Raw genomic sequence first — 27494 nt, forward strand, 5'->3', positions numbered from 1 at the left:
CTTTCCTTGTCCATGGTGCGCTTGCAGATGGTCATACAAAATGATTATGTAACTATATGAAATTCTGTATCTTTAGAAGGGATTTTCTGATCGATTTGGTATCTTCGGCAAATTTCTAGGTTATGATCAGAACTTTTCGAAATTTCGTTTAATATAACCTTTTAGGCTGGTACAAATTTTATTCAAAGTTTTTGTCCCCCCCCCTTGCAACATGGCTCGTAAAATAGGGGGCAAAAAAAATATTAAAAATAATAAATTAAAAATATTAAAAATTTTAATGGAAATTTAAGTGAAATCCGCTAAAATCAGTTTAAAATGCATTTTTCTGCGTTTAGAATTATTTTTAGCAAATTTCAATTGATTTAAAAATCTGTTTTTGAAAATTTTCGATGTTTATTGAGCAATTCCGGCTCAAATCAGGAATTTTTCTGGTACTTTTGTTCCCGACTCTCTCCGATTTCAATGAAACTTTTTAGAAATGTTATCCTAGGCCTATAAACGCATTTTTTTTTGTATATGGAGCTAGTTGCACTCGATAATGACATTTGAGAAGGGCTTAAGAGGCAGTATTTGTAGATTCTGCTCGGTTTGTTCTAGAGGTCGTATCGAGGTGCTCCGATTTGGATGAAACTTTCAGCATTTGTTTGTCTATGCACGAGATGAACTCATGTCAAATATGAGCCCTCTACGACAAAGGGAAGTGGGGTAAAACGGGCATTGAAGTTTGAGGTCCAAAACACAGGAGAAATCTTAAAATTGCTCGCATTTCCGTAAAACTTCATCAATTCCAACTCTCTTAAATGCATTCGATTGGTCTTTCGAAGCCCTTCAAAATGTGCTATAGACATCCAGGATTGGTTTAACTTTTTCTCATAGCTTTTGCAAATTACTGTTAAAAATGGATTTTTTTAAAACCTTAATATCTTTTTGCAACAGCCTCCAACACCCATACTCTCATAGGTCAAAAGATAGGTAATTTCATGGACTATAAGCTTACGGTATTAACTTTTTGGCCAATCGCAGTTTTTCTCATAGTTTTACGATTTTTCTAGAACAAACATTTTACAACGTTAGTTTTTGCCCTGTAGGCCAAGAAGACGGCACTTTTTGGTCTCAATTTTGTCATATTCGGAATCCTCGGTCAATTTCACGTAAGTTAGAAGTATTGGAGTTGTAATTTTGATTTAAAAAATAATTAAATAAAACATTTTTTTTAAAAAGAAATAGATCTTATTTACCCTATGATCAATACGTCAAATGCTGTATCAAGTAGGCGAAAACTTGTTTTACCCCTAATCCGACAAAATGCTAAATAATATTTTAATTAATTCTAAATGGCATTTTTCCAATCAAATTCAAAATTCCAACACCTCAATCTAATGTAAAATTTTCTGAGGATTCCGAATATGACAAAATTGAGACCAAAAAGTGCCGCTATGGAGGCCTACAGGGCAAAAACTAACGTTGTAAAATGTTTGTTCTAGAAAAATCGTAAAACTATGAGAAAAACTGCGATTGGCCAAAAAGTTAATACCGTGAGCTTATAGTCCATGAAATTACCTATCTTTTGACCTATGGGAGTATGGGTGTTGGAGGCTGTTGCAAAAAGATATTAAGGTTTTAAAAAAATCCATTTTTAACAGTAATTTGCAAAAGCTATGAGAAAAAGTCAAACCAATCCTGGATGTCTATGGCACATTTTGAAGTGCTTCAAAAGACCTTTCGAATGCATCTAAGAGAGTTGAAATTGATGAAGTTTTACGGAAATGCGAGCAATTTTAAGATTTTTCATGTTTTTTGGACCTCAAACTTCAATGCCCGTTTTAATCCACTTCCCTTTGTCGTAGAGGGCTCATATTTGACATGAGTTCATCTCATGTATAGACAAACAAACCCTGAAAGTTTCATCCAAATCGGAGCACCTCGATACGACCTGTTTCACATCGGTGAAAAACTCGCTCTTAAGAGTTTTCAATATTTTTGTATTTTGTAATTTAAATATTGCTGTATCTCGAAGTCGTTGCATCGTATCAAAAAGTGGTCAAAGACAAACTTGTAGGAAATTAGACGGGCTTTTTGAAAAAAATACACTGAAAGAAAAATGCACGCCAATTCTATGAGATTTTTCAATCTTTAAGTTTAAAAGTTAAATTTTAAGGTGAGGTCACGATTTTTTTTCGTTCAAAATTTTTGTGAAAATAGCTCAAAATGTGACAAAAAGACTCACGAAAAATGTAGGATGGTATGTCTCTCCTAAAAAAAATACAAAAATCATTTACCAAAACTGTTTTTTTTTAAAGTGGTCTAAACGTCAAAATTTTCAAAAGCCAATAGTGGGAATCGATTCCCCAGACAATTTTACATAAAAGTCTCCATATGGACCTTTGTCCTATGTTCAATCCTTGTGAAGATACAGCGGTTTTGAAAATAAAAATGTTGTAAAAATAGGTTTTATAGTGGTTTTTGGCAATTTCTATATGACAGACTGGATTTTTCAGTCTCGTGAATATTTTTACCGGAATGCTCGTCCAAATTCCCATAAGTTTGCCTTTGACAGGAACAAAAGTACCAGACAAATTCCTGATTTGAGCCGGAATTGCTCTATTATAGAAAATAGTTTTTTTCGTTAATATTTTTGTTTTCGTCAAATTGACTTTTTTTTTAACTAATGAATACAAAACAATTGAACTACTGTAAAATGCATTTTAGAACACTTTTTCCATGCAAATGTCAAAACTATGGCTTGTTATTTAAATATTTATATATTTTTATTTTTTTTGCCTCCCCTCTCGACTCCGGCCAGAGCCAAGGGACAAAAACTTTGAAAAATATTTGCTTTTTTTTATTTTCGAAATTTGGTGATATATTTTAGGAGACTTAAAATACCTACATCTCTGATCCATAGTGCGGTATACTTTTTCAACTTTTGCTCTTCTACACATTATCACGAATAAAAAAAAACGAATCTTTTGCTCCTTGAACTGAACGAATTTGAGTTTTTGCCAGTCATTTCTTTGCATAACGGGACAACGAGATTTGTTAAAAAACTCCTCTCTATTCAATGGCTTGCAGACCTTATTTGGTTAATATTTTTGGCGTTTGAGGTGAGAAAACGCATTTAAAGCACATTGCAATTATTGAATCATAATTAAAATGATATCTTTCATATAAAAAATCAAATTGAAAATAGAAAAATGTGGCATTTTGGTGTAGCTTCGCTAAGAATCAGTCATTTATCAATTGAAGTTCTTTCGTTGTGTTCATTCGCCGTCGAAATATCTTCTCATTCTCAGGCGATAATTACCACTTGCATTTTAATGCATTTAAAAATGCGTTGTCACGAATCTCAGCTTAGACCTTTACCAAGTTCCGAATAAATAATCAACCCTCCTTAACAAAACAAAAATGTTTAGACTGCACGGACACGCCGACCATTATTTAGTGAGCTGAAGTTCACCGAACGATTAGAATGCCGTTTTCTCCGCCTGCTTAATTCACATTAGTTGTCCCATTAAATGAACGCCATTGTACGTTCATTTAGTTCGTTGAATTCTAGACTCTGGAGCTGGAGCTTCTTCAAGCACGTGGTTTTTTTCAGCGGTCGCTGTGTGCCATGGAGTTCCCACGAACATCTCGATTGTGAGTGCGCATAACTGATAGAGATTGGAAGATGCCGTCGCAACTCGGATTACATTGATGCACTTTTTTTTCAGAATGCAGTTTCTTCGTTGCCCTCGAAAGCGTTTGTTGATGGATTGGGGCTGGCTCGAGGGAATCAAGGGGAGCGTATTGTATTGTTGCATGAAATTGAGTTGGTTCATAAAAAACGCATGCGTGGCTGGTGTGGATAATGAAAAAAATGTGTTTGCTGTTAAGGTTCGCGTGACTTGTTTGGAAATTTGTTTTTAATTTCTTGAAGTTGATGGTCGAATAATTCAAAAATTTGTAAAAAGCCTTTAAATTTTATAAAAAAAATTTAACATTAAATTCGAGTTCTGCAATCCCATTTTAGTCAAGTTTAAGTGGTTGATTGCCTATTTCATAACCGCCATTTTGGCAGGAGTTTGAGCTGTATATTTATGAAATGTTTTTTTTTTCCAGAAAAGTGGGACACTCGATTGTAAAATTAACAGTGTTGGGGTTCGAGTGAGAAAAAGGAATGCTTTTCTCACTCGCGAGCGAGGGAGAGAAGTTGTAGTCCTTTCCTCTCCCCGCTCGCTCTAGCCTTTTTGCTCGAGTTGCTCTCAACAGCTCGAGACTCGCGGCTAGAGAGAGAAGAATTTTCTCTCGCATGAGTACGAGAATGCCAACACTGAAAATTAGAAAAGATATTTTTTGAAAATATTTAATAAATCTGAAAACTTTTTTAAACGTTGATACAAGTTTTGAACTGGATTGGAAAAAAGACAGGATACAGAATTTACAGGCGAAAAAAAATTTTTTCCTTAAAGTCAATGCAAATATTAAAAAAAATATCATGAAAAAATGCTAAACAAAACACAACAATCAATGTCGTTTGAGCTAAATGCTAAATATTAGCTAAAATTAACAGTGGGTTAAATCTGAGGAAAAAAACACAAACTCGAATGTGTATTATTTATTAGTGATTTTTTTTCTAAGCGGGCTTTGTTTTTATAAAATCGAAAAAACAATTTTTCAACCAATTTTTGGACTTATTTAGGATTAGGATTGAAAATTTCACTTGTTTTATGTGACTTTGAATATTGAATGTTTGGCCCTTTTGAAATGTTTGCATTGATTTAAATATTTTGAAAATATTGTTTTCACGAATGTTTCATATTTTAACATTGTAAATCGGACCATTTGTTGCAGAGATATCGACATTAGAAAATGGTGGATTGTTTGGGTGAGACTTAGAAAACATCAATTTTCCTGTTTTTAAACCTTTGCATGGCAATATCTCGGCAACTAAGGGTCGTATCAACAAAGTCGTTCAAAAAAGCAAAATATAGAGAATTTTCTCAGCTCTTCAAAAATATTTTGTTAAAGGTGGGCAAACATGGGCACTAATTTTAAAAAATGAATAACTGCGACTATTTTGAAAAAAGTTACCTAAAAATGGCTATAACTTGAAAACGGTGCACTTTATCAAAAATTTACTAAAGTACTTTTTGATTGCAAATTCGATTTTTCATCGAAAAATGAAGTTGAAAAATTTTTGCGACCAATATTTCGATTTTCTAATCTAATCTAATCTAATCAGACCCTAGCGCAGCCAATCTTTCGAAGGGATCCTGGAGAGTGCCTTAGGTTAGATGACGCCTAGCACTCTTCTTGTCATTTATTAACATTTGTAGTGCGCCATTGCATTAGAATGCAATGAAACATCACAAGCGTTAAAGCGGCCAGGCCTACTGCGTAAAGCCGTATCGCAGAGATGACTCGTAATTGGGTTGAGTTTGAGCACTGAGTGTTCGAACAACAACACAATTCTGAGTCGACAAGGGAGGAAGAAGCGTGGGGACACACCACCATACGCTCCGTGATTTGGTTGTAATCGTTGGGAGTACCATGCTAAGAAGGTTTGGTACTCCGGGACCCTCTGGGATGGGACTTTGTATTTCCACGAATGCCCTGGACACTATTTGCCGTGGTTATAGCGCCACAACTCGCTATCTGTAACAGTATTCCTAATTCCAGTCCACGCTCACCAAGTCGTCATGTAATGGCCTAGTGGTTAGCATTTTTGCTTACCAATCCAAAGGACGGAGGATCGAACCCCGCCTCGAACGACTTTGATTTTTCATTCATATTCATCATTTCAAATTTTTATGTGTTCTTAACTTTCTCGTTGGGAGGAGATGGGAAACGAACCCAGAACCATTCGCTTAGAAAGCGAACACCGTAACCAGTCAGCCACGGCCGCTCCTACATTTGCGACCAATATTTCGATTTTTTGAAAAGAATTGTATTGATTCAAAAAATCATAACTCGGTCAAAGATTTTTTGCCCATTCTGGAAATTTCTGAAAAGTTGGCATTTGATGTCCTCTGAAACATATCAAAAAATAGTGTTTTTTTTTTGCAAATCAAGTTTTAGTGAAATGAAAAATCATAATTTTTTTTACCGCGTATCATTTTTTTTCAGTGTAGTGCATATCCATACCTACAACTTTGCCGAAGACACCAAATCGATTAAAAAATTCTTTCAAAAGATATAGATTTTTGAATTTTCACATATCATTTTTGTATGGACAGTTGCCAAATTTGTATGGAAAATTATATGAACGAACTAATGATGCAAAATGGCTTCTTTGAGCATACCGAAGGCACCAAAAAAGTTTCAGCCGGATTAAAAAATACAAAAAAAATCGAATGACCGAAATCTCAGAGAATTCGATGCCAACATTTCAAAAAGCATCATGTACACACCATCCTTTTTGAGAAAAACGCATTTGAATGTTGAGCATCCATTTTCAATTCCCATTTCAATATAAAAGCAAAATAAGATGTTCTCATGATAACAAACGATGAAAAACGTTGCTTTTATTGATACTTGATCATCCAAATTCAATAAAACATTAATTCCGTTATTTTATTTGAGAAAAACAAACATAACTTCTTTTGAAATCACCAACGTCTATATCACCCTGCTGTCATTGAGGGGGCACTTTGTTATGATTCGTTTTTCTTCGCCGAATGTACATGGCGCTTTTTTCATGATGCATGACATGACAGGTTGACAGGGCTATATAAACAGGGACTGCTGATGGCAGAGATTTTGTTTATGTTACTTTATTTAAAATCATGATTAAACAGACTTTTCTGAAGTAACTTTTGCTCATGGTGGAGAGGTAGCTTATAAGGAGTACTTTAAGAATATGCAATAACCCAGAAAGTGTCAAAATGTACATGATGCCTTTTGAAATGTTACCGTCGAATTGCTTAATATTTTCGCTAAAACCACCCTGATGGACAATAAAAAAAAGTGTCTTATTATTTGGGCCAAGGAACCTCCTGACAATTTTGGGCCACTTTTGATTTTGAGTCTAACTTTCATTTGATATTGCTGTTTAGAAATATTGTGATTTTTTGTTTATTTTTACGACGATGCACAGTACTTTTCAACAAATCAAGAAATATCTCATTTTCGACCATGATAAATAAATGTGCAACTCGTCTTGAATGAAACCGTACCCACTCGACGAACAATCCTTCCCCCGCGATGCTTCACTCGACGTTCACGCCGCACAGTTCACTCCCTTTCCAGCTTGGTGTTCATGCGTGAGTTGGCGCGCGTGCTTCGTTCGTGTCACTTTAACCATTCCTGGTCGTCGGCACGCTTCCGATCAGTTTCCGTTTGGATGTGCTCGCGGGTGGATGCAAGCTAATCTCTGCTTCTCTACCACGTTCAGTAGCGTCGCGACGCCCAGTGAGTTCATACCGTCGTTTAAGGGCTTCTTTCTACTTCTGGGTACACAGGTGGTTGAAAAAGAATCGTTGTAAGGTGCGAGAAAGTGTTCCCCCTTATCAGCTTTATCTCAACGCTCGGTGATGAGTAATCGCGGCAGATCTTGTCACACGCGTACGAGCTCTAATCAGTGAAGTCTTTGTAGTGCGGATTGGCTGGTTCCCTCCTCCGCGCGCTAGAAGATCGCTGTGATTAGTGACGCCAATCTGGAGCTCTCTAGAGAGCTTCCTAAAGAGTGTGCGATATTTGTCATCATCATTGTCAGCACAGGGGGAATCAGAAGAAAACCGCCATTGAAGTAAAATTTTTAATTGGACGGAAGTGAGACTCTATTCTTGGCCGTTGAATAGCCCGACTAAGAAAGGTCCGGCGAGACTCACGAGTTCTGTGGAATAGTTTGACGGTTATCGGCAGCAAACAGGGCTTCCAGACGCGAAGAGTCATTGAAAGTGAGAGTGTTGCGCTATTATTATTCAAAGTGCATAGAATCGATGCTGTTAGCGACCAGCAGCAGCACCGAGAGTTGCCCGTAGTGATACCGGGTAGTCAATGAGAAGTGTTGAGGAGAAGAGTGGGGGTGTTTTCATTGTATCATGATTAAGGTGGACTTTGCATAATTTTGCGTAAACTTGGCGCACACACACACCGCTGCTGGGGTGTTTGGCATTGACTTTGGGTTCGTTCAAAAATTACGTCCATGAATAGGGGGAGGGGGGGGGGTCTTGGCTTTGTGACAGCCCATGTTAAAGGTATAGGAAAAGTGCGTGACAAGGGGGAGGGGGGAGTCTAAAATCCCGAAAATCTTTGGACGTAATATTTGAACAAACCCTTTGGGTAATCGATGCTTGGACAGTCCAAGTGCACACTTCCAAGGTGGTGCGGTGGTGGTGGACTATTACAAAAAGTGATAATTTAAATGAGACTTTCAGAAACCGTCTTTGAGGGAAACTTTTGATTGACGAATACATTGTATTTAAAAGTTAACCTACATTTTTGATAAAAAGCTTTTTTTTATTCATCTTTCATTTGAAATTTTAGAGAAATCTTAGTAAGTAATAATACTTTGAATTGTTTTGTGTTTTTCGATATCCATAAAATAAAAATTAATATTTTTTGCATTCCTTAATAAAGAAAGGTATTGGATTTGCTGTTGGCTCCGACTCAAGATCAAGCTTCGTAATCCTATCTTTTTTTTTAGAAAAGATCACAACATGTATTTGACTGATAGTTTTTTTTATAAACACTTTAAATAAAAAGCAAAGAAGAAAAGTTTAGCTGCTGATTTTTTTTATTTAGATTCAAAAAAAATAAAATGTGGCTCAGCTGATATTTAATTTCAAATTATAACTTAAAAAAAAACACAATTGACAATTGCCAAAATTGGCTTTTATTTACTAATAAAATATATAAAAAAAATACTAATTTCAATTGATAAATAAATCAATAGGAAGTGAGCAAGCAAGTTTATATCAACAGTTTTACTAAATAAGTTGTTTAAAAAGTGAAAATCAGCAAATTTGATGGAATTAGAAGCGAGTGTTTCACCTGCCAAACATTCGAGAATTTCCCAGATTATGTTTTTGAGGGGTTGTAAAAATTACTCTTATTAATTTAGTTTCGAGTTCTGAAAAAATAAATTAATTTACTGCTATTTTTGTATTATTCATGCAATGTTCCAAAGTTCCTCCAAGTTTATCAGAACGTTTTTTTTCGTTGCTATTTGCTTTTGAGCAATTCCAGCTCAAATCAGGAATTTTTCTGGTACTTTTGTACCCGACCCTCTCCGATTTCAATGAAACTTTGTAGACATGTTATCCTAGGCCTATATAAGCCACTTTTGTGTATATGGAGCCAATAGTACTCGAAAACAACATTTGAGAAGGGCGGAAGGTATTTAAATATTTATGTATTTTGTAATTTAAAAATTACTGTATCTCGAAGCCGTTGCATCGTATCAAAAAGTGGTCAGAGACAAACTTGTAGGAAATTGGACGGGCTTTCTGAAAAAAATACACTGAAACAAAAATACACGCCACATCTATGAGATTTTTTGATTTTTAAGTCTAAAACTTAAATTTAAAGGTGATGTCACGATTTTTTTTCGTTCAAAATTTTTGAGGGAATAGCCTAAAATGTTACCAAAAGACTGACGAAAAATGCAGGATGGTATGTCTCTCCTAAAAAAATACAAAAATCATTTACTAAAACTGTTTTTTTGAAAAGTGGTCTAAACGTCAAAATTTTTAAAACCCGGTAGTGGCAATCGATTCTCCAGACAATTTTACATAAAAGTCTCCATATTGACCATTGTCCTATGTCCAATCCTTGGGAAGATACAGCGGTTTTAAAAATAAAAATGTTGAAAAAATAGGTTTTTTGGTGGTTTTTTGCAATTTCTATATGACAGACTTGGTTTTTCAGTCTCGTAAATATTTTTACCGGAAAGCTCGTCCAATTTCCCATAAGTTTGCCTTTGACAGCTTTTTGATTTGACTCGTTTTTATATTTAGGTAAGCAAATTTACTATCCAGGTTTCTACCACACTGAAAAAAATATTCTATTTTCAGTTATTAGCAATGTAGTTAAGCTTATATCTGTAAGCCCTTACATCCAATTGAAATGCTGTCGAAGACAAACTTATGGGAAATTGGACGAGCTTTCCGGTAAAAATATTTACGAGACTGAAAAACCAAGTCTGTCATATAGAAATTGCAAAAAACCACCAAAAAACCTATTTTTTCAACATTTTTATTTTTAAAACCGCTGTATCTTCCCAAGGATTGGACATAGGACAATGGTCAATATGGAGACTTTTATGTAAAATTGTCTGGAGAATCGATTGCCACTACCGGGTTTTAAAAATTTTAACGTTTAGACCACTTTTCAAAAAAACAGTTTTAGTAAATGATTTTTGTATTTTTTTAGGAGAGACATACCATCCTGCATTTTTCGTCAGTCTTTTGGTAACATTTTAGGCTATTCCCTCAAAAATTTTGAACGAAAAAAAATCGTGACATCACCTTTAAATTTAAGTTTTAGACATAAAAATCAAAAAATCTCATAGATGTGGCGTGTATTTTTGTTTCAGTGTATTTTTTTCAGAAAGCCCGTCCAATTTCCTACAAGTTTGTCTTTGACCACTTTTTGATACGATGCAACGGCTTCTAGATACAGTAATTTTTAAATTACAAAATACAAAAATATTTAAATACCTTACGCCCTTCTCAAATGTTGTTTTCGAGCACTATTGGCTTCATATACACAAAAATGGCTTATATAGGCCTAGGATAACATGTCTACAAAGTTTCATTGAAATCGGAGAGGGTCGGGTACAAAAGTACCAGAAAAATTCCTGATTTGAGCTGGAATTGCTCTTTTTATGATTTGATAGCGCTAATGTTTTTTTCCTTGAAAGAGCACCACAGCAAATTATCTTACCCTCCCTGCAAAGGCTTATGAATTGATCTCATTTGAAAGATTCTCCAAATCACCAATCCAAAATTGCAAATGTAACATCATGGAGCAGAACTGTTAAATTCCTATAAAACGCTGCACTAATTTAAACGTTTGACGGACAAATATATTTTTTTATTTATTGAAAAAAATCGTGACAAAACAACGAATTTTGAGTATTCTGCAATCATTAGTTTGCAAAAAATGTAAACTTTGAGGGAATTATTTTTTTTTGCATAGAAAACAAAAAAATATTTCTATTCTCTTGAAAATATTTGCACAGGTATTGTAAGGGACCATCCATAAACCATGTGGACACTTTTTTGGGAATCTCAACCTCCCTCCCTTCGTGGACAATTGTCCATAAAAAAAAATTGTATGGAGCGTGGACAATCGCCACACCCCTCCCCCCCTAAAGTGTCCACGTGGTTTATGGATGGTCTCTAAACGAAAGTGACTTTTAAAGTCAGTGCGTTTCTTACAAATTCCAGCCTAAAGTCAGCAAATTGTATTGTTTACCGCACATTGATTGTTTTTTCAAAGTTTCTTTTGAACAATTTATAATTATAGAGTTTTTTTAAATGGTCCTATAAACATATGAAACAAAACAGCTTATAGGACCTTTAAAAATACTCTAGAATTCAATGTTTGTTTAACTTAGTTTATTAAGTTTTAATATTTTTTAAATAAATTTGAGGTTAAGTGAATATTAGGTTCCAAGATTGTTATTTAGAAATTATTTTCCTTCATAAAAATTTCTATTTTAATTGATACCAAACCCAATTTTTTAGCTTGATGAAAAAAAATTCCAGATCTACTCAGAAAAGTGTCTGAAAGTGCCTATAAATTTGAAGATATTTTAGATTTTTGTTTCAATAATACTTAAACATGTACACAACTAAACATCTAGAAACTAATTTAAGTTGTGCTTAGTGTAAAATTGTCCAAAGTATCCTATAGTTTATTCATGCATCTTTCATTTTTTTCGAAGCATGACACTTTGAGATTATTGAAAAAAATCTTATTTATCAATGTTTCCCAAAAATCAGAGAATAAAACAAAAGATAATGCCAAAAATAATATTTTTTAAGGAATCAACACAGTAAAAAAATGATGGTAATATTACATCTGGGAAGGGGTCTTTTATGTCAGAAAAAAATGTGTAATTTTACCTCTGAAAATGTGTAATTTTACCACATTTCTAGTGTAATGTCACTTTTTCAGTCTAAATTGAGGTTAAATTACATCATTTTGGTAATATTCAACCTGGGGGTAAAAAAGAGAACGCGTAACGTGATTTTCGAATGATCCTTCTTTGATTACATCACAAAATCATCAGGAGGTGGTTCAAGCACAAGCGTGACTTTTTTCTTGTAATAATTTGTGTTTTAATCAGTTGTGGATATTTTTTTTAAGTTTTTGGTTCAGTATGAAGCGTTTTGCACGAGGTTTTGCCCGTTTCTGCACATACACAAATTGCGGTCGGATAAAAAAGGGCTCTTCCGGACAAAGAGCTGCGTCAGAAGTGGGTGAAGTTTTGCGAAGACGGTTTGGATCAAAATTTAAGCGACTGCTCTCGGATGTTCAGTGCACATTTCGAGACAAAGTATATCGTATGGAAAAATAACGTTTTGTACAAGAAAATAGACCCATGCTCAAAATTCGGGAATTAATTGATGAAAGCGACGTCCAGATGGGCACTGGCAAGGGAATTAGTCAGCAGGAATCCCATCCCTTACACAATTAACATCCCTTACAAAAAAATCAGCAAACCAAAATTGCTTTTTACAATAATTTCTCTAATGATCGATTACAATACTTTGACAGCTCAAAAACGGTTCCGCTTTTGAGCCCCTCTATTCACCTTCCAAAATTACACCATCAACATTTTCATAATTTTTTACTGTGAATCAATTGATTGTTTACTATTATGAATTCATTTTGCAATTGCAATTAATCAAATAAATCAATGAAATACAAAAGTACCTGAAAATATCCTGTTTAGGGCTGGTATTCGCTAAACAGGAATGGCCTGACCTGATTTTTTTTTCAAATATGTTAAGGTTTAGTTATATTGTTTTTGCTTTATGTTTTTTTAGAAAATTTGTTAAAAATTAAAAAATAAACTGAGTGATTGAATACACCCCATGTAACGGCCCTTTTCGAGCAGTTTTGAGCTGCGTCCAGGTGATTTATCGTGCCAAAGTTGGCGTTGCCATAGCTAGTATCGTATCGCCAGCAACTGCCCGCGGATTATCACCACGGAGAGGACGAGTGCATTCCTAGGATTAGGGAGGTACTGAACTAACGACTGACTGTTTGCAGGAAAAGCAGAAACCCAGCGTGTGGGTTATGAAGTCGAGAGAGACCCTTGAGATGTCCGAAATGAAATGTTGAAAAGTGTTTGTGTGTTTGTTGCTGAAACCCAGTGAAGGCAGGTCGGAATCGTGAAGGCAAGAAGCTTGAATAAAAATCAAGTCGCAACGCCAAAGATTTTGCTTTGGACAGCGGCACGTGCTCGGATATCGAATTGGAATACTAATTAGTGTAGTCAGTTGAACTGTACGGAGAGACCTTCGTGGAGTTAGAGGCGAACCGCGCGAAGCATAATGTCATCAACAAGTTTGGATGGCATAATCGGCCAGAACCGTCGAGAACTGCCGAGTGGTGCGTCCTCGCTGGAAACGACCCCGACGGAGACCACGGTCGGCGGGGAAGGAGCGGTCAGCGTCGCCGGCGAGGACGATGCTGATATTGAGGGAGGATCGGAATCACCGGGCAAAGGAACTGTCGGAAAGTCGTCAGAAGAGGAACCCACCGTTCACCACTGTGGGTGGTTCGGAGTGCGGCCACGCTGGATCCAGCGGTTCATGACACCCAAGTGGGCACTGTTTTGGCTGTGCTGGGCGGGGGCCGTGCAAGGTGAGTTTTGATTGAGGTTTTGGTTTTATTTTTTCACATGTTTCAAACTTAAACATACCGTTGATTGCTGAACACAGCTCACAGCAAAAAAATATATTTTGTTTTAATCCAGGATGTCTTACGTAACATATTCAAATGTTGAATATCCTCATTTTTCCTCAAATTACTCATAACCAGCGATGGAAGAATCTTTATCAGAAGAAAATCTTTTAACGCTTATCAAGAGGAAAAATCGAAAGGGAACATGGCTCTCCATTCTAGCGCACGAAAGATCGGCAAAGGGAAACTAAAAAAAAAAATCATTATCTGAATTATTCATCGAAACACCGATTTCACTACTACATTTGCAGGTGTAATGGCACACGTCGAAAAATGACCTGTAACTTTGCGGAGATGAACAATGTAATGTAAACAAAACGAAATAAATTAAAGAAGTGGTGCTAGCAATGAGATTCACAAAAAATCTTCTACTGATTAATTTTCTTCGGAAAGTTCAGAAGCGATTTTCTTTTGCGCATTTAGCCTCCTCTCTCCTTCGCAGGTGAAGAAAGTTTGCATGCGAAAAAGATTTTTCTGCGATTATTCCATTCCTGCAAATTTCGAGGTTTCGCAAGAATTTTAAGTTAACATCAGTTATTTTATGAACCTCAAGTTCACACTACATATAAACGCTTATTTTACACTGCTATAAATCATACTCAACAAGTACCACCACGAGATATGATAAACAGCCATGGAGGCGACACGCGGCGGTCCAAGCCCCGAGATGATAATGTATCGGTTTTATCATCCATTTTATTCCTCCCAAAACACGCCATAATGTGTAATTTGGTTAAAATCACATAAATCTCAATTAGACCTTTATGGGCTGCGCTTTGTCACTCTTACGCGAGTTTGAAGCCGGGGAGTAGGAGGAGGACCACCGAGATTTGCATCTGGTCCTCGTTATCCGTCGATTACAGATGCTCGTCGCGATTGTTTTTATGCTCCCGGTTGTGTCATAAATACTTGTCGCCGATCAAAAAGGGCCCCCACCCCCACAAATAACCCCGTTCAAAATTGGGCGAAAGCTTTCGGGGCATAATTTTTACGACCCGACCCTACGCTCAACAAGTGACCGCAGTACTCGGTACTGAAATGAAATAAAATAAATTTAAAATAAAATAAAAAACATTCAACCTGGCCACAGTTGACTGTGAAGTGCACCGCCCCGACTAACAGCTGTATAATGCAATAATAAATGGTTCGATAAATCAAACGGACGATTATATGATTTAATGTGGGAATCACTTCCGGGCAAACGGAGGGGAGCAGCAGGGCTTTAAAATTCAATTTCACGCTACCCACTCATTAATTATAAGTCCCAATAGAGTTCTACCGAGCCTCCCCCCTCCTCCGCCAAGTCCCCTTGGCAACCTTTGGCAACCAAATTGGACACCCGAGATGGGGGGCGCGTGAAAAAGCCACACGTAATCAGTTGAGTATGACATGATAACTTTATTTACCATCATAATGAGTGGTACTTCCAGTGCACAGTGGTCAAGATCGCAAAATGCGGTGAAAAATTAGGTTTCCAAAAAAAATGTTTCTTTGGAGCCTATTGAATTGAGCCAAGCCAAAATGCTTTGGTTCAATCCTGAGGGCAGATTCAGATTCAGCGGTCAAAATTACATGTAAAACATATAGTTGGACATTTTCCGAGTTTCGTTAGGATACTTTCCCTTGAAAATTAGATGAATTTAAATTAAAATTTAAAGAAAAAATGTGTATTTTAACGTGTTTCAACCAATTAAAATTATAGTTTCCCTTGAAAAAGGCTCATTAATTGTGGCCTGCGCTTTTGCGAGATATTTCAGCTTGTTTTTTTAGGTTTTGTTTTTTTTTTGCAGTAGCTTTTAACTGTTAAGTCCAACATTAATTTAAAAAGTAGAAAATGATGTTTTTTTAGAGTTCTTAAAAATGCTCGTATCATTACTGCTCTAAAAATTATCGCCGAATTACTACGTTCAAAAAATTGATTTTTAAGGGTTTGCTCTGATTTTATAGACAAAATTAGTAGAGGAGTAGGAGGCGTAGATTGCGACATAAAGTTTTGATGTCTTTAATAAAGTTGCTTGGATTGGCATGCTTAACAAAAAATTTTTAGAAAAAAAACAATCTCAAAAATATTCCTGGAAGGTTAGGTTTTATAAAATAAAAACCCCTAATTGTGGACCACTCATTTGCAACAACACTCCGGAAGACAACAAAGGTTCACAATTGTTCGAAAAATCAATTTTACACCTATTTTTGCGATCTGAACCACTGTGCATTGAACATGGAGAATGGGGCAGTTTGGACATTTAAACTCTTTAGTCGATTGTCACTGAAAGTGACAGAACAGTTCAAGTGGGATCTACCATGCAATGGATGCTGTCAATTTGCGGGTCATTAAGTGATCTGAGGTTGCATTATTATTTTTTTTTTGCGAAATAAACAACTGCTCAAAAAGTCATAACTAAGGCTGATATCAATTTTATTCAATGTTTTTGTCCTCGGCCAGAGACGAGGGACAGAAACTTTGAAAAATATTTGCATCGGCCTAAATGAAATCTGAACTTTCATAGTGGTCTAAAAAATAATTAGAATGTTTTTCTGTTTTTGTTTATCATTTGAAACCAAACAAAAATGTGTTTGTTAAGTTTAGTTTAAAATGTCAATGTTTACATTCATGATGAATTCATCTAACAGTGTCACAATGAACAATTCAATAATAATAAAACATAAACATATTTTTATAACATAAGCCAATTCAAATTCTATTTGAAGTTTTTGAAAGTAGATATACTTTTCCACCCCTCTTTTAAAGAGTTCTTAACAATAAGAGGAAACAAATTAAAAATAAACATCGAAATTTTCTTTTGAAACAGAGTTGTAAAGGAGCTATTAGACTATGGCAAACAAACAAACAACCTCGCAAACAAACAAACTTTTTGACAGTTTGTCAGTTTGCCTGCTTTGTTTGTTTGCTTGCATTTGTTTGCAGAAACGTCAGCATGCATACATTTGGCTTTTTTGTGAGTTTGTCGCAAACAAGTTTGCAAGTTTGGAAAACAGTCGAACACAAAAAATGCGAGTTTATTTGATTTTTTGCCATATTCTAATAGCTTCTTGAAGCTTAGTTAGAAATAATTTTTGTTTTGTTTTGACTAACAAAGAAGATGAATACATTTTTTCCCAGCACGGCCATGCTGAAAAACGAGCAAATTGTGACAAATATATTGTTTTATTAGCGTCAAAAAACGATATTTCTGGTAGTTTTCCAAAAATAAGTTGGTGCTTACTGATAAGTATAGCTTATCCATGGAGATTTCATCAAATAATTAGTGAATCTAATATGGTGCACAAATGAAAGAAGAAAAGTGTTGAAGAATAAAGAAAATTTGTGGGAAGAAGTAGTTTGCAAAAAAAGATTTGTTTGGCTTCCTAATCTCGTTGAGTTAATGAAACTTTAAAGTGCGTAAACACATAAAATGTTTTTTCATTAGACGAATTTTCACGTCTTTGAACAAGATAAATTTTGGTTGAGTTTAGTGTCTTAATACACGGATAGAAATCTTGTGAGCATATCCGGTAACTCTATGTTTTTGAATTCGTAAACATTGAAATGTTTCCAAAATCATCAACATTTTTCTCGATTTCGATGTAAATGTTTTCAAAATCGACAACATTGTTCTTTGAAATCGAAAAAAAAAAACATTTTGGAAACATTTCAAAGTTTACGAATTCAAAACCATAGAATTACCGGATATGCTAACAAGATTTCTATTCGTGTATTGAAGCTGGAGCCAATTTTCTGGAGGCGAGATTTTCCATATGATAAAATGATAATCATTTGTTGAAATTAAGGCTAAACGACGGCCGCCTTTTCGACCATTTATTCTATTTCTTGAAATTTCACCTTAATCTTTTCTGAAAAACTCAACAAGAGCTGCCAAAAGAGCTTGAAAAAAAGTTTGAAGTTTTAAGCGACGATGTTACAATTTCTTTTTTTAACATTCTTAATTGTTGACGAATCTTTTCGCATTCTTTGGAAAAGTTGTTCCCTGGAGCACGAACTCATTATTTTTCAAAATATCGAGGTATCGACGGAATTTTTTTTTTCGCGAGACTTTGAAAAATATTTGCAACGGCCTAACCTGTAATTTTCAACTGACGAAATCTCGAAAACTGGTTCGAATTTAATGTTGAAAAATGAAATGTGTTGTGAAATTTTCTGATCTCTTCAACAAAAATAATTTCAAAATGTGGTCTAAAAAATTAATTGAGGGAAATTATCTTCATAAAAAATGCCACCCAGGCCGTCTGGGATCGAATTCAGGCTAACTGGGGTGAGAAGCAACCACGCTTACCACTACATCACCGGACAGTTTTTCTTAATTAATTTTAAATAAAGATTAATGCACTTTGAACCGATTTAAAACAAAATTCAAAGAACCCGTGGGCCTGGACTCGTGGTGTAGGGATAAGCGTGGTTGCCTCCCACTCAGTCGGCCTGGGTTCGATCCCAGAAGGTCCCGGTGGCATTTTTCGAGACGAGATTTGTCTGATCACGCCTTCCGTCGGACGGGAAGTAAATGTTGGCCCCGGACTACCCTAAAGGTTGGGTCGTTAGCTCAGTCCAGGTGTAGGAGTCGTCTCCCTGGGTTCTGTCTCAGTGGAGTCGCTGGTAGGCAGTTGGACTCACAATCCAAAGGTCGTCAGTTCGAATCCCGAGGTGGATGGAAGCTAAGCTGTAAAAAGAGGTTTGCAATTGCCTCAACAATCAAGCCTTCGGACACCTAGTTTCGAGTAGGAATCTCGCAATCGAGAACGCCAAGGCAATGCTGTAGAGCGAACAATTTATTTATTTTCAAAGAACCCGCACCAGCTTAGAGTGCCCTCACCCGAAACCGTTTATTGCGTTCAAGTGTCACCATCTTCCGTCTCTGTCCCTCCCACCACGACGCGGTCGGCGGTCAATACGATTTAAAGTTGACAAATTTAATGAACTCGTCAAAATCATAACTAATGATGTGCGCCGCCCCCTTAATAGATGCGAACTGCTGCTGCTGCCACTTGCGATGAACTTCAACGATTGTTTATGCTTCTGATGGCCGACAGCGACGGAGGACGAGACAGATTGAGCATCAGCCAGATTGATAGCACTTATCACGCGACACGATGACAGATGGGTGTCACAACAAGGGATGCTGCTGCTGGCTGCCGCGACGTGTCACGAACGGTTTTGCGCTCGCCAGGGCCCCGGCGATGGCCTGATATGAGCTACCGAACAACATTGGCAATATGGCGTCGTTTGTTTACAAACATGGGATTGTTTGTGGACGAACTGAAAAATTTACTTTTTTTTTGTAAAAAAATTTATAACCATTGTGCAATAACATTAAGTCTTACAAAACAGACACAATTTCGTTAAATTCTAGACCAGAATTGATTTTATTATTATTTTTCAATTTAATCCTCTTTTATCGCGATTCTGATAAAGATTGCACATCAAATCATCGTACCTTTAGTGTATCTTTAGTTTTCATAACGATTCGCTGTAGATTCATGTTTAAATTTTGAGATTTAGCATAAATTAAAATAAGTTGCAAAATTCCCAACTTCAACCATGTGCAACAATTTCCACATCACCCATGCGGGAAACCGATAATGGGGTAATTCATGCGTTCCAAACTGTCAAAATTCCAAAACGTCATTGCCAATCTTCGGTTCGCTGCTTTTGTTCGTGTTTGAAGTGTCGGGCCGAGACTCTGGCGCTCGCGTTGATGAAGATTATTCGATGTGATTTGAGAGTGGATGGTGTGATTAGCTTTGATTTAGTGATAGAGAGGTGCTTGAATATTAAACAGAGTTTAATTTATGAATGGGTGATTTACTTTAATTAAAGCTGATAACGCAGTCCCATGGGATTGTTATTCTGAGTGCGATGTAATCTTAGATGATTTTTTCGTAGCTGAATCACAGCAAATTCTAGAAAATTCACTGATATTTCAAACTTTTATTTAAAAAAAATCGCAGAGATACATTATACATAACATACTGATTTAATGAGTTAACTATGTATGTGTATGTGTGATGTATATTTTATATTATTTTACTACTAAAACTTTCCAAAACTAATATTTTTTTTTGAGAATATTTACTACAAGGCTAGAAAAATTCAAAAAAGCTTTGCCGACTAATTGCTCAAAATCATAATTTTTCAAATAGAAGTTATTAATTTTAATGGACTGCATTTCTGTTTTTTTTTTAAATTTTCTGATCTATTTGATGAAAAGTAAAAACGTGTTTTTAATGTTCCACATGATATTTTTATCGAATAGAAATTCCACAACCCCTTCATCGACTTCTCGACTGTAAAGACTGGGAGTTATAAATGGCACAAACGTGACTTTGCACCAAAAAGCAGGAACCAACAATTCCCGGTACAAGTCCCATATGGGTGATGATCGAGTTCAGCCAAGGATAAAACTCCTCATCATTGATTTTCGTTGAATGGTTTTTTCTTCCTCAGAAAAAAAAGGAAATCAACTCCAGAAGACCACACTTGCATGGGTACTTTGTAAAAAATAACCTCGCGATGGAGAGGGTTTAACTGATAAGATTCAATATTTTACGAGCATCTTTGCAAGGGGGGTTTACTTAAGGGTTGGCGCAGGCTCCAACTATACTGATCACACAACTGGTGCTCCCGCGGTTAGAAAGCATGTTCATAAAAACGCAACCCCAAACTGGGGTCCCCCCCACCCCCCGTTCTCGAACCCCTCACTTTCGGAACAAGGAGCAAACATGACTCAAGAAAATATGTTTATAACTATTTGCTCAACTTATGTCTATATTTTATGGCGATTGTTTGGGGCTGGAAGTACCCGAATAAAATTATATGATGATTTGTATTGTCAAAACCATGAAGTTACAATAGATATTATAATATTTATGGTAAGTTTATGGTTGATTTTTTTTAACTTCATTGGAATGACGATAAAGTTATCGTAGATTTCATGGTTACAGCAAATTTCATGGTTTTGTTATTGGAAATGTTATAAATTGAAACAATAAAACTACTGTACATTTCATGAATACAGCAAATACTATGGTTTTGTTATTGGAAATCTCATAACGCATTTTTTTCCAAATTTTTGTTACAGTAAGTTTCATTGTAATGTTATAGTTGCATAGTGTGAACTTTTTTTGAACGATTTTTTTAAATAATGCGAATCATGTAATAAAAGTATTGAAATATAAAAATATCAAAATATTAAAATATTAAAATATTAAAATATTAAAATATTAGAATATTAAAATATTAAAATATTAAAATATTAAAATATTAAAATATTAAAATATTAAAATATTAAAATATTAAAATATTAAAATATTAAAATATTAAAATATTAAAATATTAAAATATTAAAATATTAAAATATTAAAATATTAAAATATTAAAATATTAAAATATTAAAATATTAAAATATTAAAATATTAAAATATTAAAATATTAAAATATTAAAATATTAAAATATTAAAATATTACAATATTACAATATTACAATATTACAATATTACAATATTACAATATTACAATATTACAATATTACAATATTACAATATTACAATATTACAATATTACAATATTACAATATTACAATATTACAATATTACAATATTACAATATTACAATATTACAATATTACAATATTACAATATTACAATATTATAATATTACAATATTACAATATTACAATATTACAATATTACAATATTAAAATATTAAAAAAAAGTGGAATACAAAATTTAAAAAATAAAAAAATCAAATTTAATGTTTAAAATATTAAAATATTATATAATTTTATAATGTTAAAATATTCAACTCATTCAATATTTATTTTTAGGTCAGAACATTTATAAAATAGTTGTGGTTTATGTGAATAAAAATAATAATATCATTTAAACCACTATTTTCTTCTGCCTGTATATCTCTAGGATAATACTTGATTTGATCATTGATTTTTCCTAATGAAAGTAATTTTTGATCCTTCACTTTTCTAGAAAATACCTCAAATTTAGGTATTTATGCCTAGAAATTAGGAATAATCGTGGTCCGCCATCTTGGATTATGTCTAAATATTAGTAATTTTGAATCCCTCACTTTCACAGAAAATTCCCTGAATTTTAGGTTTGTATGTCTTGAATTTAGTAATAAATACTTATGGTCCGCCATCTTGGATTATAGCTTAATATCAGTAATTTAGGCATTTTTACCTAGAAATTAGGAATAGTCGTGGTCCACCATCTTGGATTATTCCTTAATTTAAGTAATTTTGGATCCCTCACTTTTCCAGAAAATACCTAAAATTTAGGTATTTTGGTTCTTCAATAATACGTAAAATTTAGGAATTCCCGTACAAAAACGCGATTAGGGGGAGGATTTATATTACGTAACACAAAATTTGGGATTTTTGACCACCCTACCCCCCTGTAACGTGTAATTTTGCGTTACGTAACATTATTTTTCATCACCAAGACCCCCCCCCCACCCCCTTCCCCAATTTTCAAAACAGACGCTGACAACCCCCCCGCCCCGAATTGCGTTACGGAATAAAAGAACGCTCCCTTAGTAATTTTATTACTAATATAATAGCCAATTAGTAAAAAAAAATACCTTGTTGCAGTCAGGTTCGATATACCTAAAAATTAGTCATTTATACCTAATTTCCGTTTTGCGTGCATGATTGACCGAGCTGTCAAACTTTTCCTCTTGCGCGTGTTCAATCATGCTTCGTGTTGGCTGCAGTTCGGTATCGGAATTTTCCGCTTCAAATCGCGTGTGTCCGTGTTTTTGTCACATCCGGCGCTGTCTCAAGAAGGTGAACGAGTTCTGGGTGTTGGATGGACAAATCCTAACCGAATCGGATCGAATGTTGGTGAGTATTTAGAAGTTGGTGAAATGGAGGGCGGAATCCTACCGCACAGTAACAACAGTAATTTTCCATGGCCTGCTTCAGCCGCTCATTATTTTGTTGTTGTTGTTGTTTTCTTCTACAGAACAAGGATAACCAGGCTCAGCGCCTGTTGCCGTCGAGGGTTCGTTCCGGATGGTGATCACCAACATGAAACGCAGCTCGTTTTCTTCAAGGACCATTGAAAAGCGTGGACGTGCTGGGATCGAGTGGCGGGGAGGCCATCCCTGCAAAAGTCTTCTCGTTCTCGTAAAGTGAGTTTCATAAGGTTTTAATTTTCTAGCGTTGAAAAAGATCAATGCGCTAAATATTAACATTAAGTGTATATCAGCATCATAAGTGACAAGTATTAGGTCTATTCTCGTACCGTAGAATTCTGCAACCAAAAGTTACTTCTCTCTCAGGCAAAACTTTTGCAAAGAGAGAGGCAGAAGTTGAAGCAAAATTGTTCCACTACTTTTCTGCAGGTAGTTTCTTCTCTCTTCTGCTGGTTAGCATCTTATGTAAATGTCGCGTTCTCTTGCTCTCTTGCAGAACTGCTGCAAACGAGATAGTTGCAGAAAAGTACGAGAATGCCCTGCAAAAAGTGACTTTTGCTGGCTGCAGAATTCGGCAGAAGCTGCACAAATTTTGCAATTCTGCGGGTGCTATCTAAGCCCGATCTCACACACACTAGCACACCATTTGTTTTGCTGGCCGGTACAAAATTTAACCTCACTTTTTTCGTGTACGTACACGCAATACATGCGCACGTAGATAACTATATATACCTATTGCCTTTGCAAGAATCAACATAACCAAAATCAGCAAACGTCAAATTATCAAAAATTGCTGCTGGATCTTTTCCGAGTTTTTGACGTTTGCGAGTTTAGTCGGACAAATGAATACGAATATTTTTGTGCATGCACTTAATGTTAACATTTGGCAGATTGATAAATATTTATTAATGAAATAAAAGGCAGAATTCAATCCCATTTTAATCAATTTCTTTTCACTAGTACCGAATCTGGCCTCGTGACTGTCGAGAACCTGAAGCATGATTAAAGTGCCACCTGCGACATGTATTAAATCTTCCGGAAGCAGCACGTTGAGGCTGCTAGGCGGACTTTTTGAGGCAAAAATCGTAGGTAAGTTATGTGTTAAGAAAAAAAGTTTAATTTGTGTTTAATTAAGTTTTTTTTTAACTTTTAGCATCAAACAAATCAGTAGATCAATCCGGAAACCGGAGAAGGGACCGTTGGTTAGTACGGACGCACCATTCGCTCGGAGAGAACCAAGATCCGGACCGGCTTCAGCTGATCGAGAGCTTGAAATTAAATCGCGAAAGAAAACGTCAAGAAGAGCTCATGGTTTTTGTGAAAACAATCAAAAGAAGAAATCAATCTGCATAAATGTTTGATTATTTAAAATACTAAAATAACCATAAAAATACATTAAAACGAACTGTAGTTATTATTTATTTCATCGTCCGAATATAGTTTTGCCCAGTAGCATTTAGTGGGGAACAAACCATAAAGAACTATTATTTTACTATGCAATTTATTGTAATGCTTATTTATTCCATTGTCCGATTATGGTTTTTACAGTAATATTTAGTGGGGAAAAAACCACGAAGAACTATAATTTTACTGTGCAATCCATTGTAATGGTTACTGTTTTTATTATAAATGTATGATGTTTTCTATGGTCAGGGTAATTTTTTGACGGAAAAGGCATCAATGAAAATACGGTAGAATGTATAGTTTTTGGTTTTTTTTTGTATGGGGAAAAGTCGAAATTTTTATGGTGACTGTGCCTAACAATACCCCTTTTTTATAGTAAATTCCCAAAATAAGATATATTCTATGGTGAAAAAACATAAAGGCTACTGTAGAATCATGGTAAAAATAACCATAGAATTTATCGTGTGATAACCATAAAATCTACTGTAGGTTTATAGTAAATCTTTATGCGGGTACATCGAAACGGGATGATTTTTTTTTTCCTTTCGGGGAGGGAGTATCCGAAAACGCAGTTTATCGCTCCATTGCATCTTAAAATAAGAATGTGGTCTCCAGGAAGTCCAGCGCTCGGGGGTAAGGAAGTATTTAGTCTGGAGTTCCCCTACCCGAGCAGGGGTAAATAACACGGGAATACCAAATTTTGGTATTACTTGGGCAAATAACAGCGACCAAAATGTGCCATTGGTTGCCCAGTAATAGATGGTAAAATACCATGAAATCATACCAAAGTCTAGTATGTGGAAGGGCACAACAATACCAAACCATGATATTCCAAAGGTAAAATAATACCACAACATAAAACCATTTCAATACCAAGTTGAGGTCTTCTGGATTTTGAACATTGCTCGAATACCTGAACATGGTATTACCACGGTTTTATTTTTAGGTATTCCCGCGCCCTTGAAAATCAGATTTTGGTATTCCTGTGGTCTTGCACATACATGATTTTGGTATGATTTGATGGTATTTTACCATCTATTACTGGGCAACCAAGATCACATTTTGGTCGCTGATATTTGCACAAGTAATACCAAAATTTGGTATTTTCATACCATTTTTAGTGCAGCAGTTGCAGTTAGTGAAAAAACGTAAATGATCCTTATGCAAATCTACTCACCTGATGATTCCATGTTGTTTTTAGTGATATTCTTCACCACACCGAATGCATTTGTCATTGATGAACGGCCTGTGCATGAAGTTCTTGAAGATTCTGAAAAATAACAAGGTTGAAAAATAAGTGTTATTAAAATAAAACTGGATTGAAATTCACCAAAATTCAATAATCTTTTGATTGACTCGTTTTGGTTTTGGTTTTTGGTTTTGGTATTTGGTTTTTTTTTCAAGTCATTTTAGCGCAAAATTTATTATCTTGTCCAAATTGGTAAATAAAAATCCCAAAGTTTCAGAGAAAATTGATCAAACCTTTCAATACCAAAAGAATACCAAAATGTGCCATCCTGACTTAGAAAATTTTCCACAATTTCAAGTCATTTCTTTAGGGGGTATATCAAAAATTTTTAAAATCAGGTTCGAAATTTCCGGTTTTCAATGAAAGCATTCGCTTTGAGACATCATTTTAGTGCAAAATTAATTATTTTGTCAAAATTGGTCAAAATTTTCCCATAGTTTCAGAAGAATTTGATAAAACACTTTAATACCAAAATAATACCAAAATGTGCCATCCTGACTTAGAAAATTTTCCACAATTTCAAGTCATTTCTTTAGGGGGTATATCAAAAATGTTTAAAATCAGGTTCGAAATTTCCGGTTTTCAATGAAAGCATTCGCTTTGAGACATCATTTTAGTGCAAAATTAATTATTTTGTCAAAATTGGTCAAAATTTTCCCATAGTTTCAGAGGAATTTGATAAAACACTGTAATACCAAAAGAATACCAATATGTGGTGTTCGACCATTGACAAATTCTGCAATTTTGCAATATCAAAACAATACCTTAAATTGGTATGATACCACATTTTGCTCTTGCATAATCCTCAAGACAAATTTTAAAGGGTCCAGGAATACCAAAATTTGGTATTGATACCAGAGAAAGGTATTATTACGCATTTCCCTTGTTATTTACCCATGCTCGGGTATGGGGTGCAGGAAAGAGCTTTCTCTAATAAGTTGTTTATCGCCAGACGGGATCAGCTACTTTTGTGGGAAATTATCTGACAATGTCATTTCGTTGTAATAAAAGGGGGCACTTTAATTGAAGGGAGTGTGGAGAAAGGACTTCTTTTGAAACGCGTTTTTCAAAATTGATTTTTATTCCTTATGTCTCTAAATATTTATTTTGATTTGCTGTAAATCATACTTTTAAATTATGCACTATTTCAGGTTTGAAATTGCAGATACGTTCGGCAAAAAAAAAATATGCCTCATTTCAGTTACTAAAATAACATAAATAACAATGAATTGCAAATATTCAGGAATTATTTGAATCTTCCATTATGACTGATTGAATTGATGTCTTCTGCGAAGTTATAGATAATTGTTTAAACTTTTCCCAAAAAATATTATTGCTACAGGCCCTATTTCAATTTTTATAAACCATGGTTAAAACCATTTCTGATCACTTTTTTGATTTCAACCCGGATAAAAAATTACCATTTGATGACCATATTGGATCATACAATGACACTTTGAGAAATGGTAACTATTTGTGAAATCGTTTTTTCAATTTCCCAAAATTAAAATTTAACTATATTAAACTATTTGTGAACTGTTTGATTTAAGGTTACTTTTTGCCAAATAGTACTTAAACCATTTATTTACCATACAACAAACAGTTTTTTGACGAAAATAGTACTGAGTTTTTTAAGGTTACCATTGCTAACCACCCTTATGCCAGATGGTTAAACTATTTGTGAGATAGTAAAAATTCATGCCAACCATATAAATACCATTTTTAAAATAGTAGTCAAACATTTTTGGAAATGGTAGTAACAATATAGTTTAAAGTTCAATTACCATATGAAAAAAAGTTTTTATATGGTACTTTTTTATGCGGGAATGCAAAAAAAGAAAAATAAAATAAAAATTGCAAGAGGATCAACTATGGTCCCTTGGATTATGCTGTCAAGTAAGATACTTTCTTTCAAGAACCGCGAAGGTAAGCAGTTTAAGCTTAATTTTAAGACCCAATTCCATTGTGATGCTATTGATTTTTTCCTGTCATTCC

The 27494-nt window shown here is 34.9% G+C and overlaps 1 protein-coding gene and 1 long non-coding RNA gene across 9 annotated transcripts in view; both read left to right on the forward strand.

The window, feature by feature from the left end:
* The first annotated feature begins 7300 nt into the window (after positions 1 to 7300).
* Positions 7301 to 27494, forward strand: part of LOC6033279 (solute carrier organic anion transporter family member 4A1) — a 50948-nt gene continuing 30754 nt past the window's right edge. Inside the window, exons 1-2 of one of the 8 annotated variants that reach the window (XM_038255828.1) lie at positions 7301 to 7467; positions 13171 to 13806. In XM_038255828.1, coding sequence (XP_038111756.1) covers positions 13494 to 13806 — 313 coding nt within the window. In that variant the 5' untranslated portion in view covers positions 7301 to 7467; positions 13171 to 13493. Of the gene's footprint in view, positions 7468 to 7537; positions 7881 to 13015; positions 13807 to 27494 lie in introns of those variants that run through there. The other 7 variants (XM_038255826.1, XM_038255830.1, XM_038255829.1 and 4 more) reach the window with 7 other exon arrangements.
* On the forward strand, positions 22631 to 24150 carry LOC119767363. The gene is made up of 4 exons (XR_005277472.1): positions 22631 to 22772; positions 22894 to 23062; positions 23807 to 23935; positions 24000 to 24150. It is a non-coding gene; the product is annotated as an uncharacterized LOC119767363 (long non-coding RNA).

The sequence above is a fragment of the Culex quinquefasciatus genome, chromosome 2 (assembly GCF_015732765.1).
Source record: "Culex quinquefasciatus strain JHB chromosome 2, VPISU_Cqui_1.0_pri_paternal, whole genome shotgun sequence".
Classification (NCBI taxonomy): domain Eukaryota; kingdom Metazoa; phylum Arthropoda; class Insecta; order Diptera; family Culicidae; genus Culex; species Culex quinquefasciatus.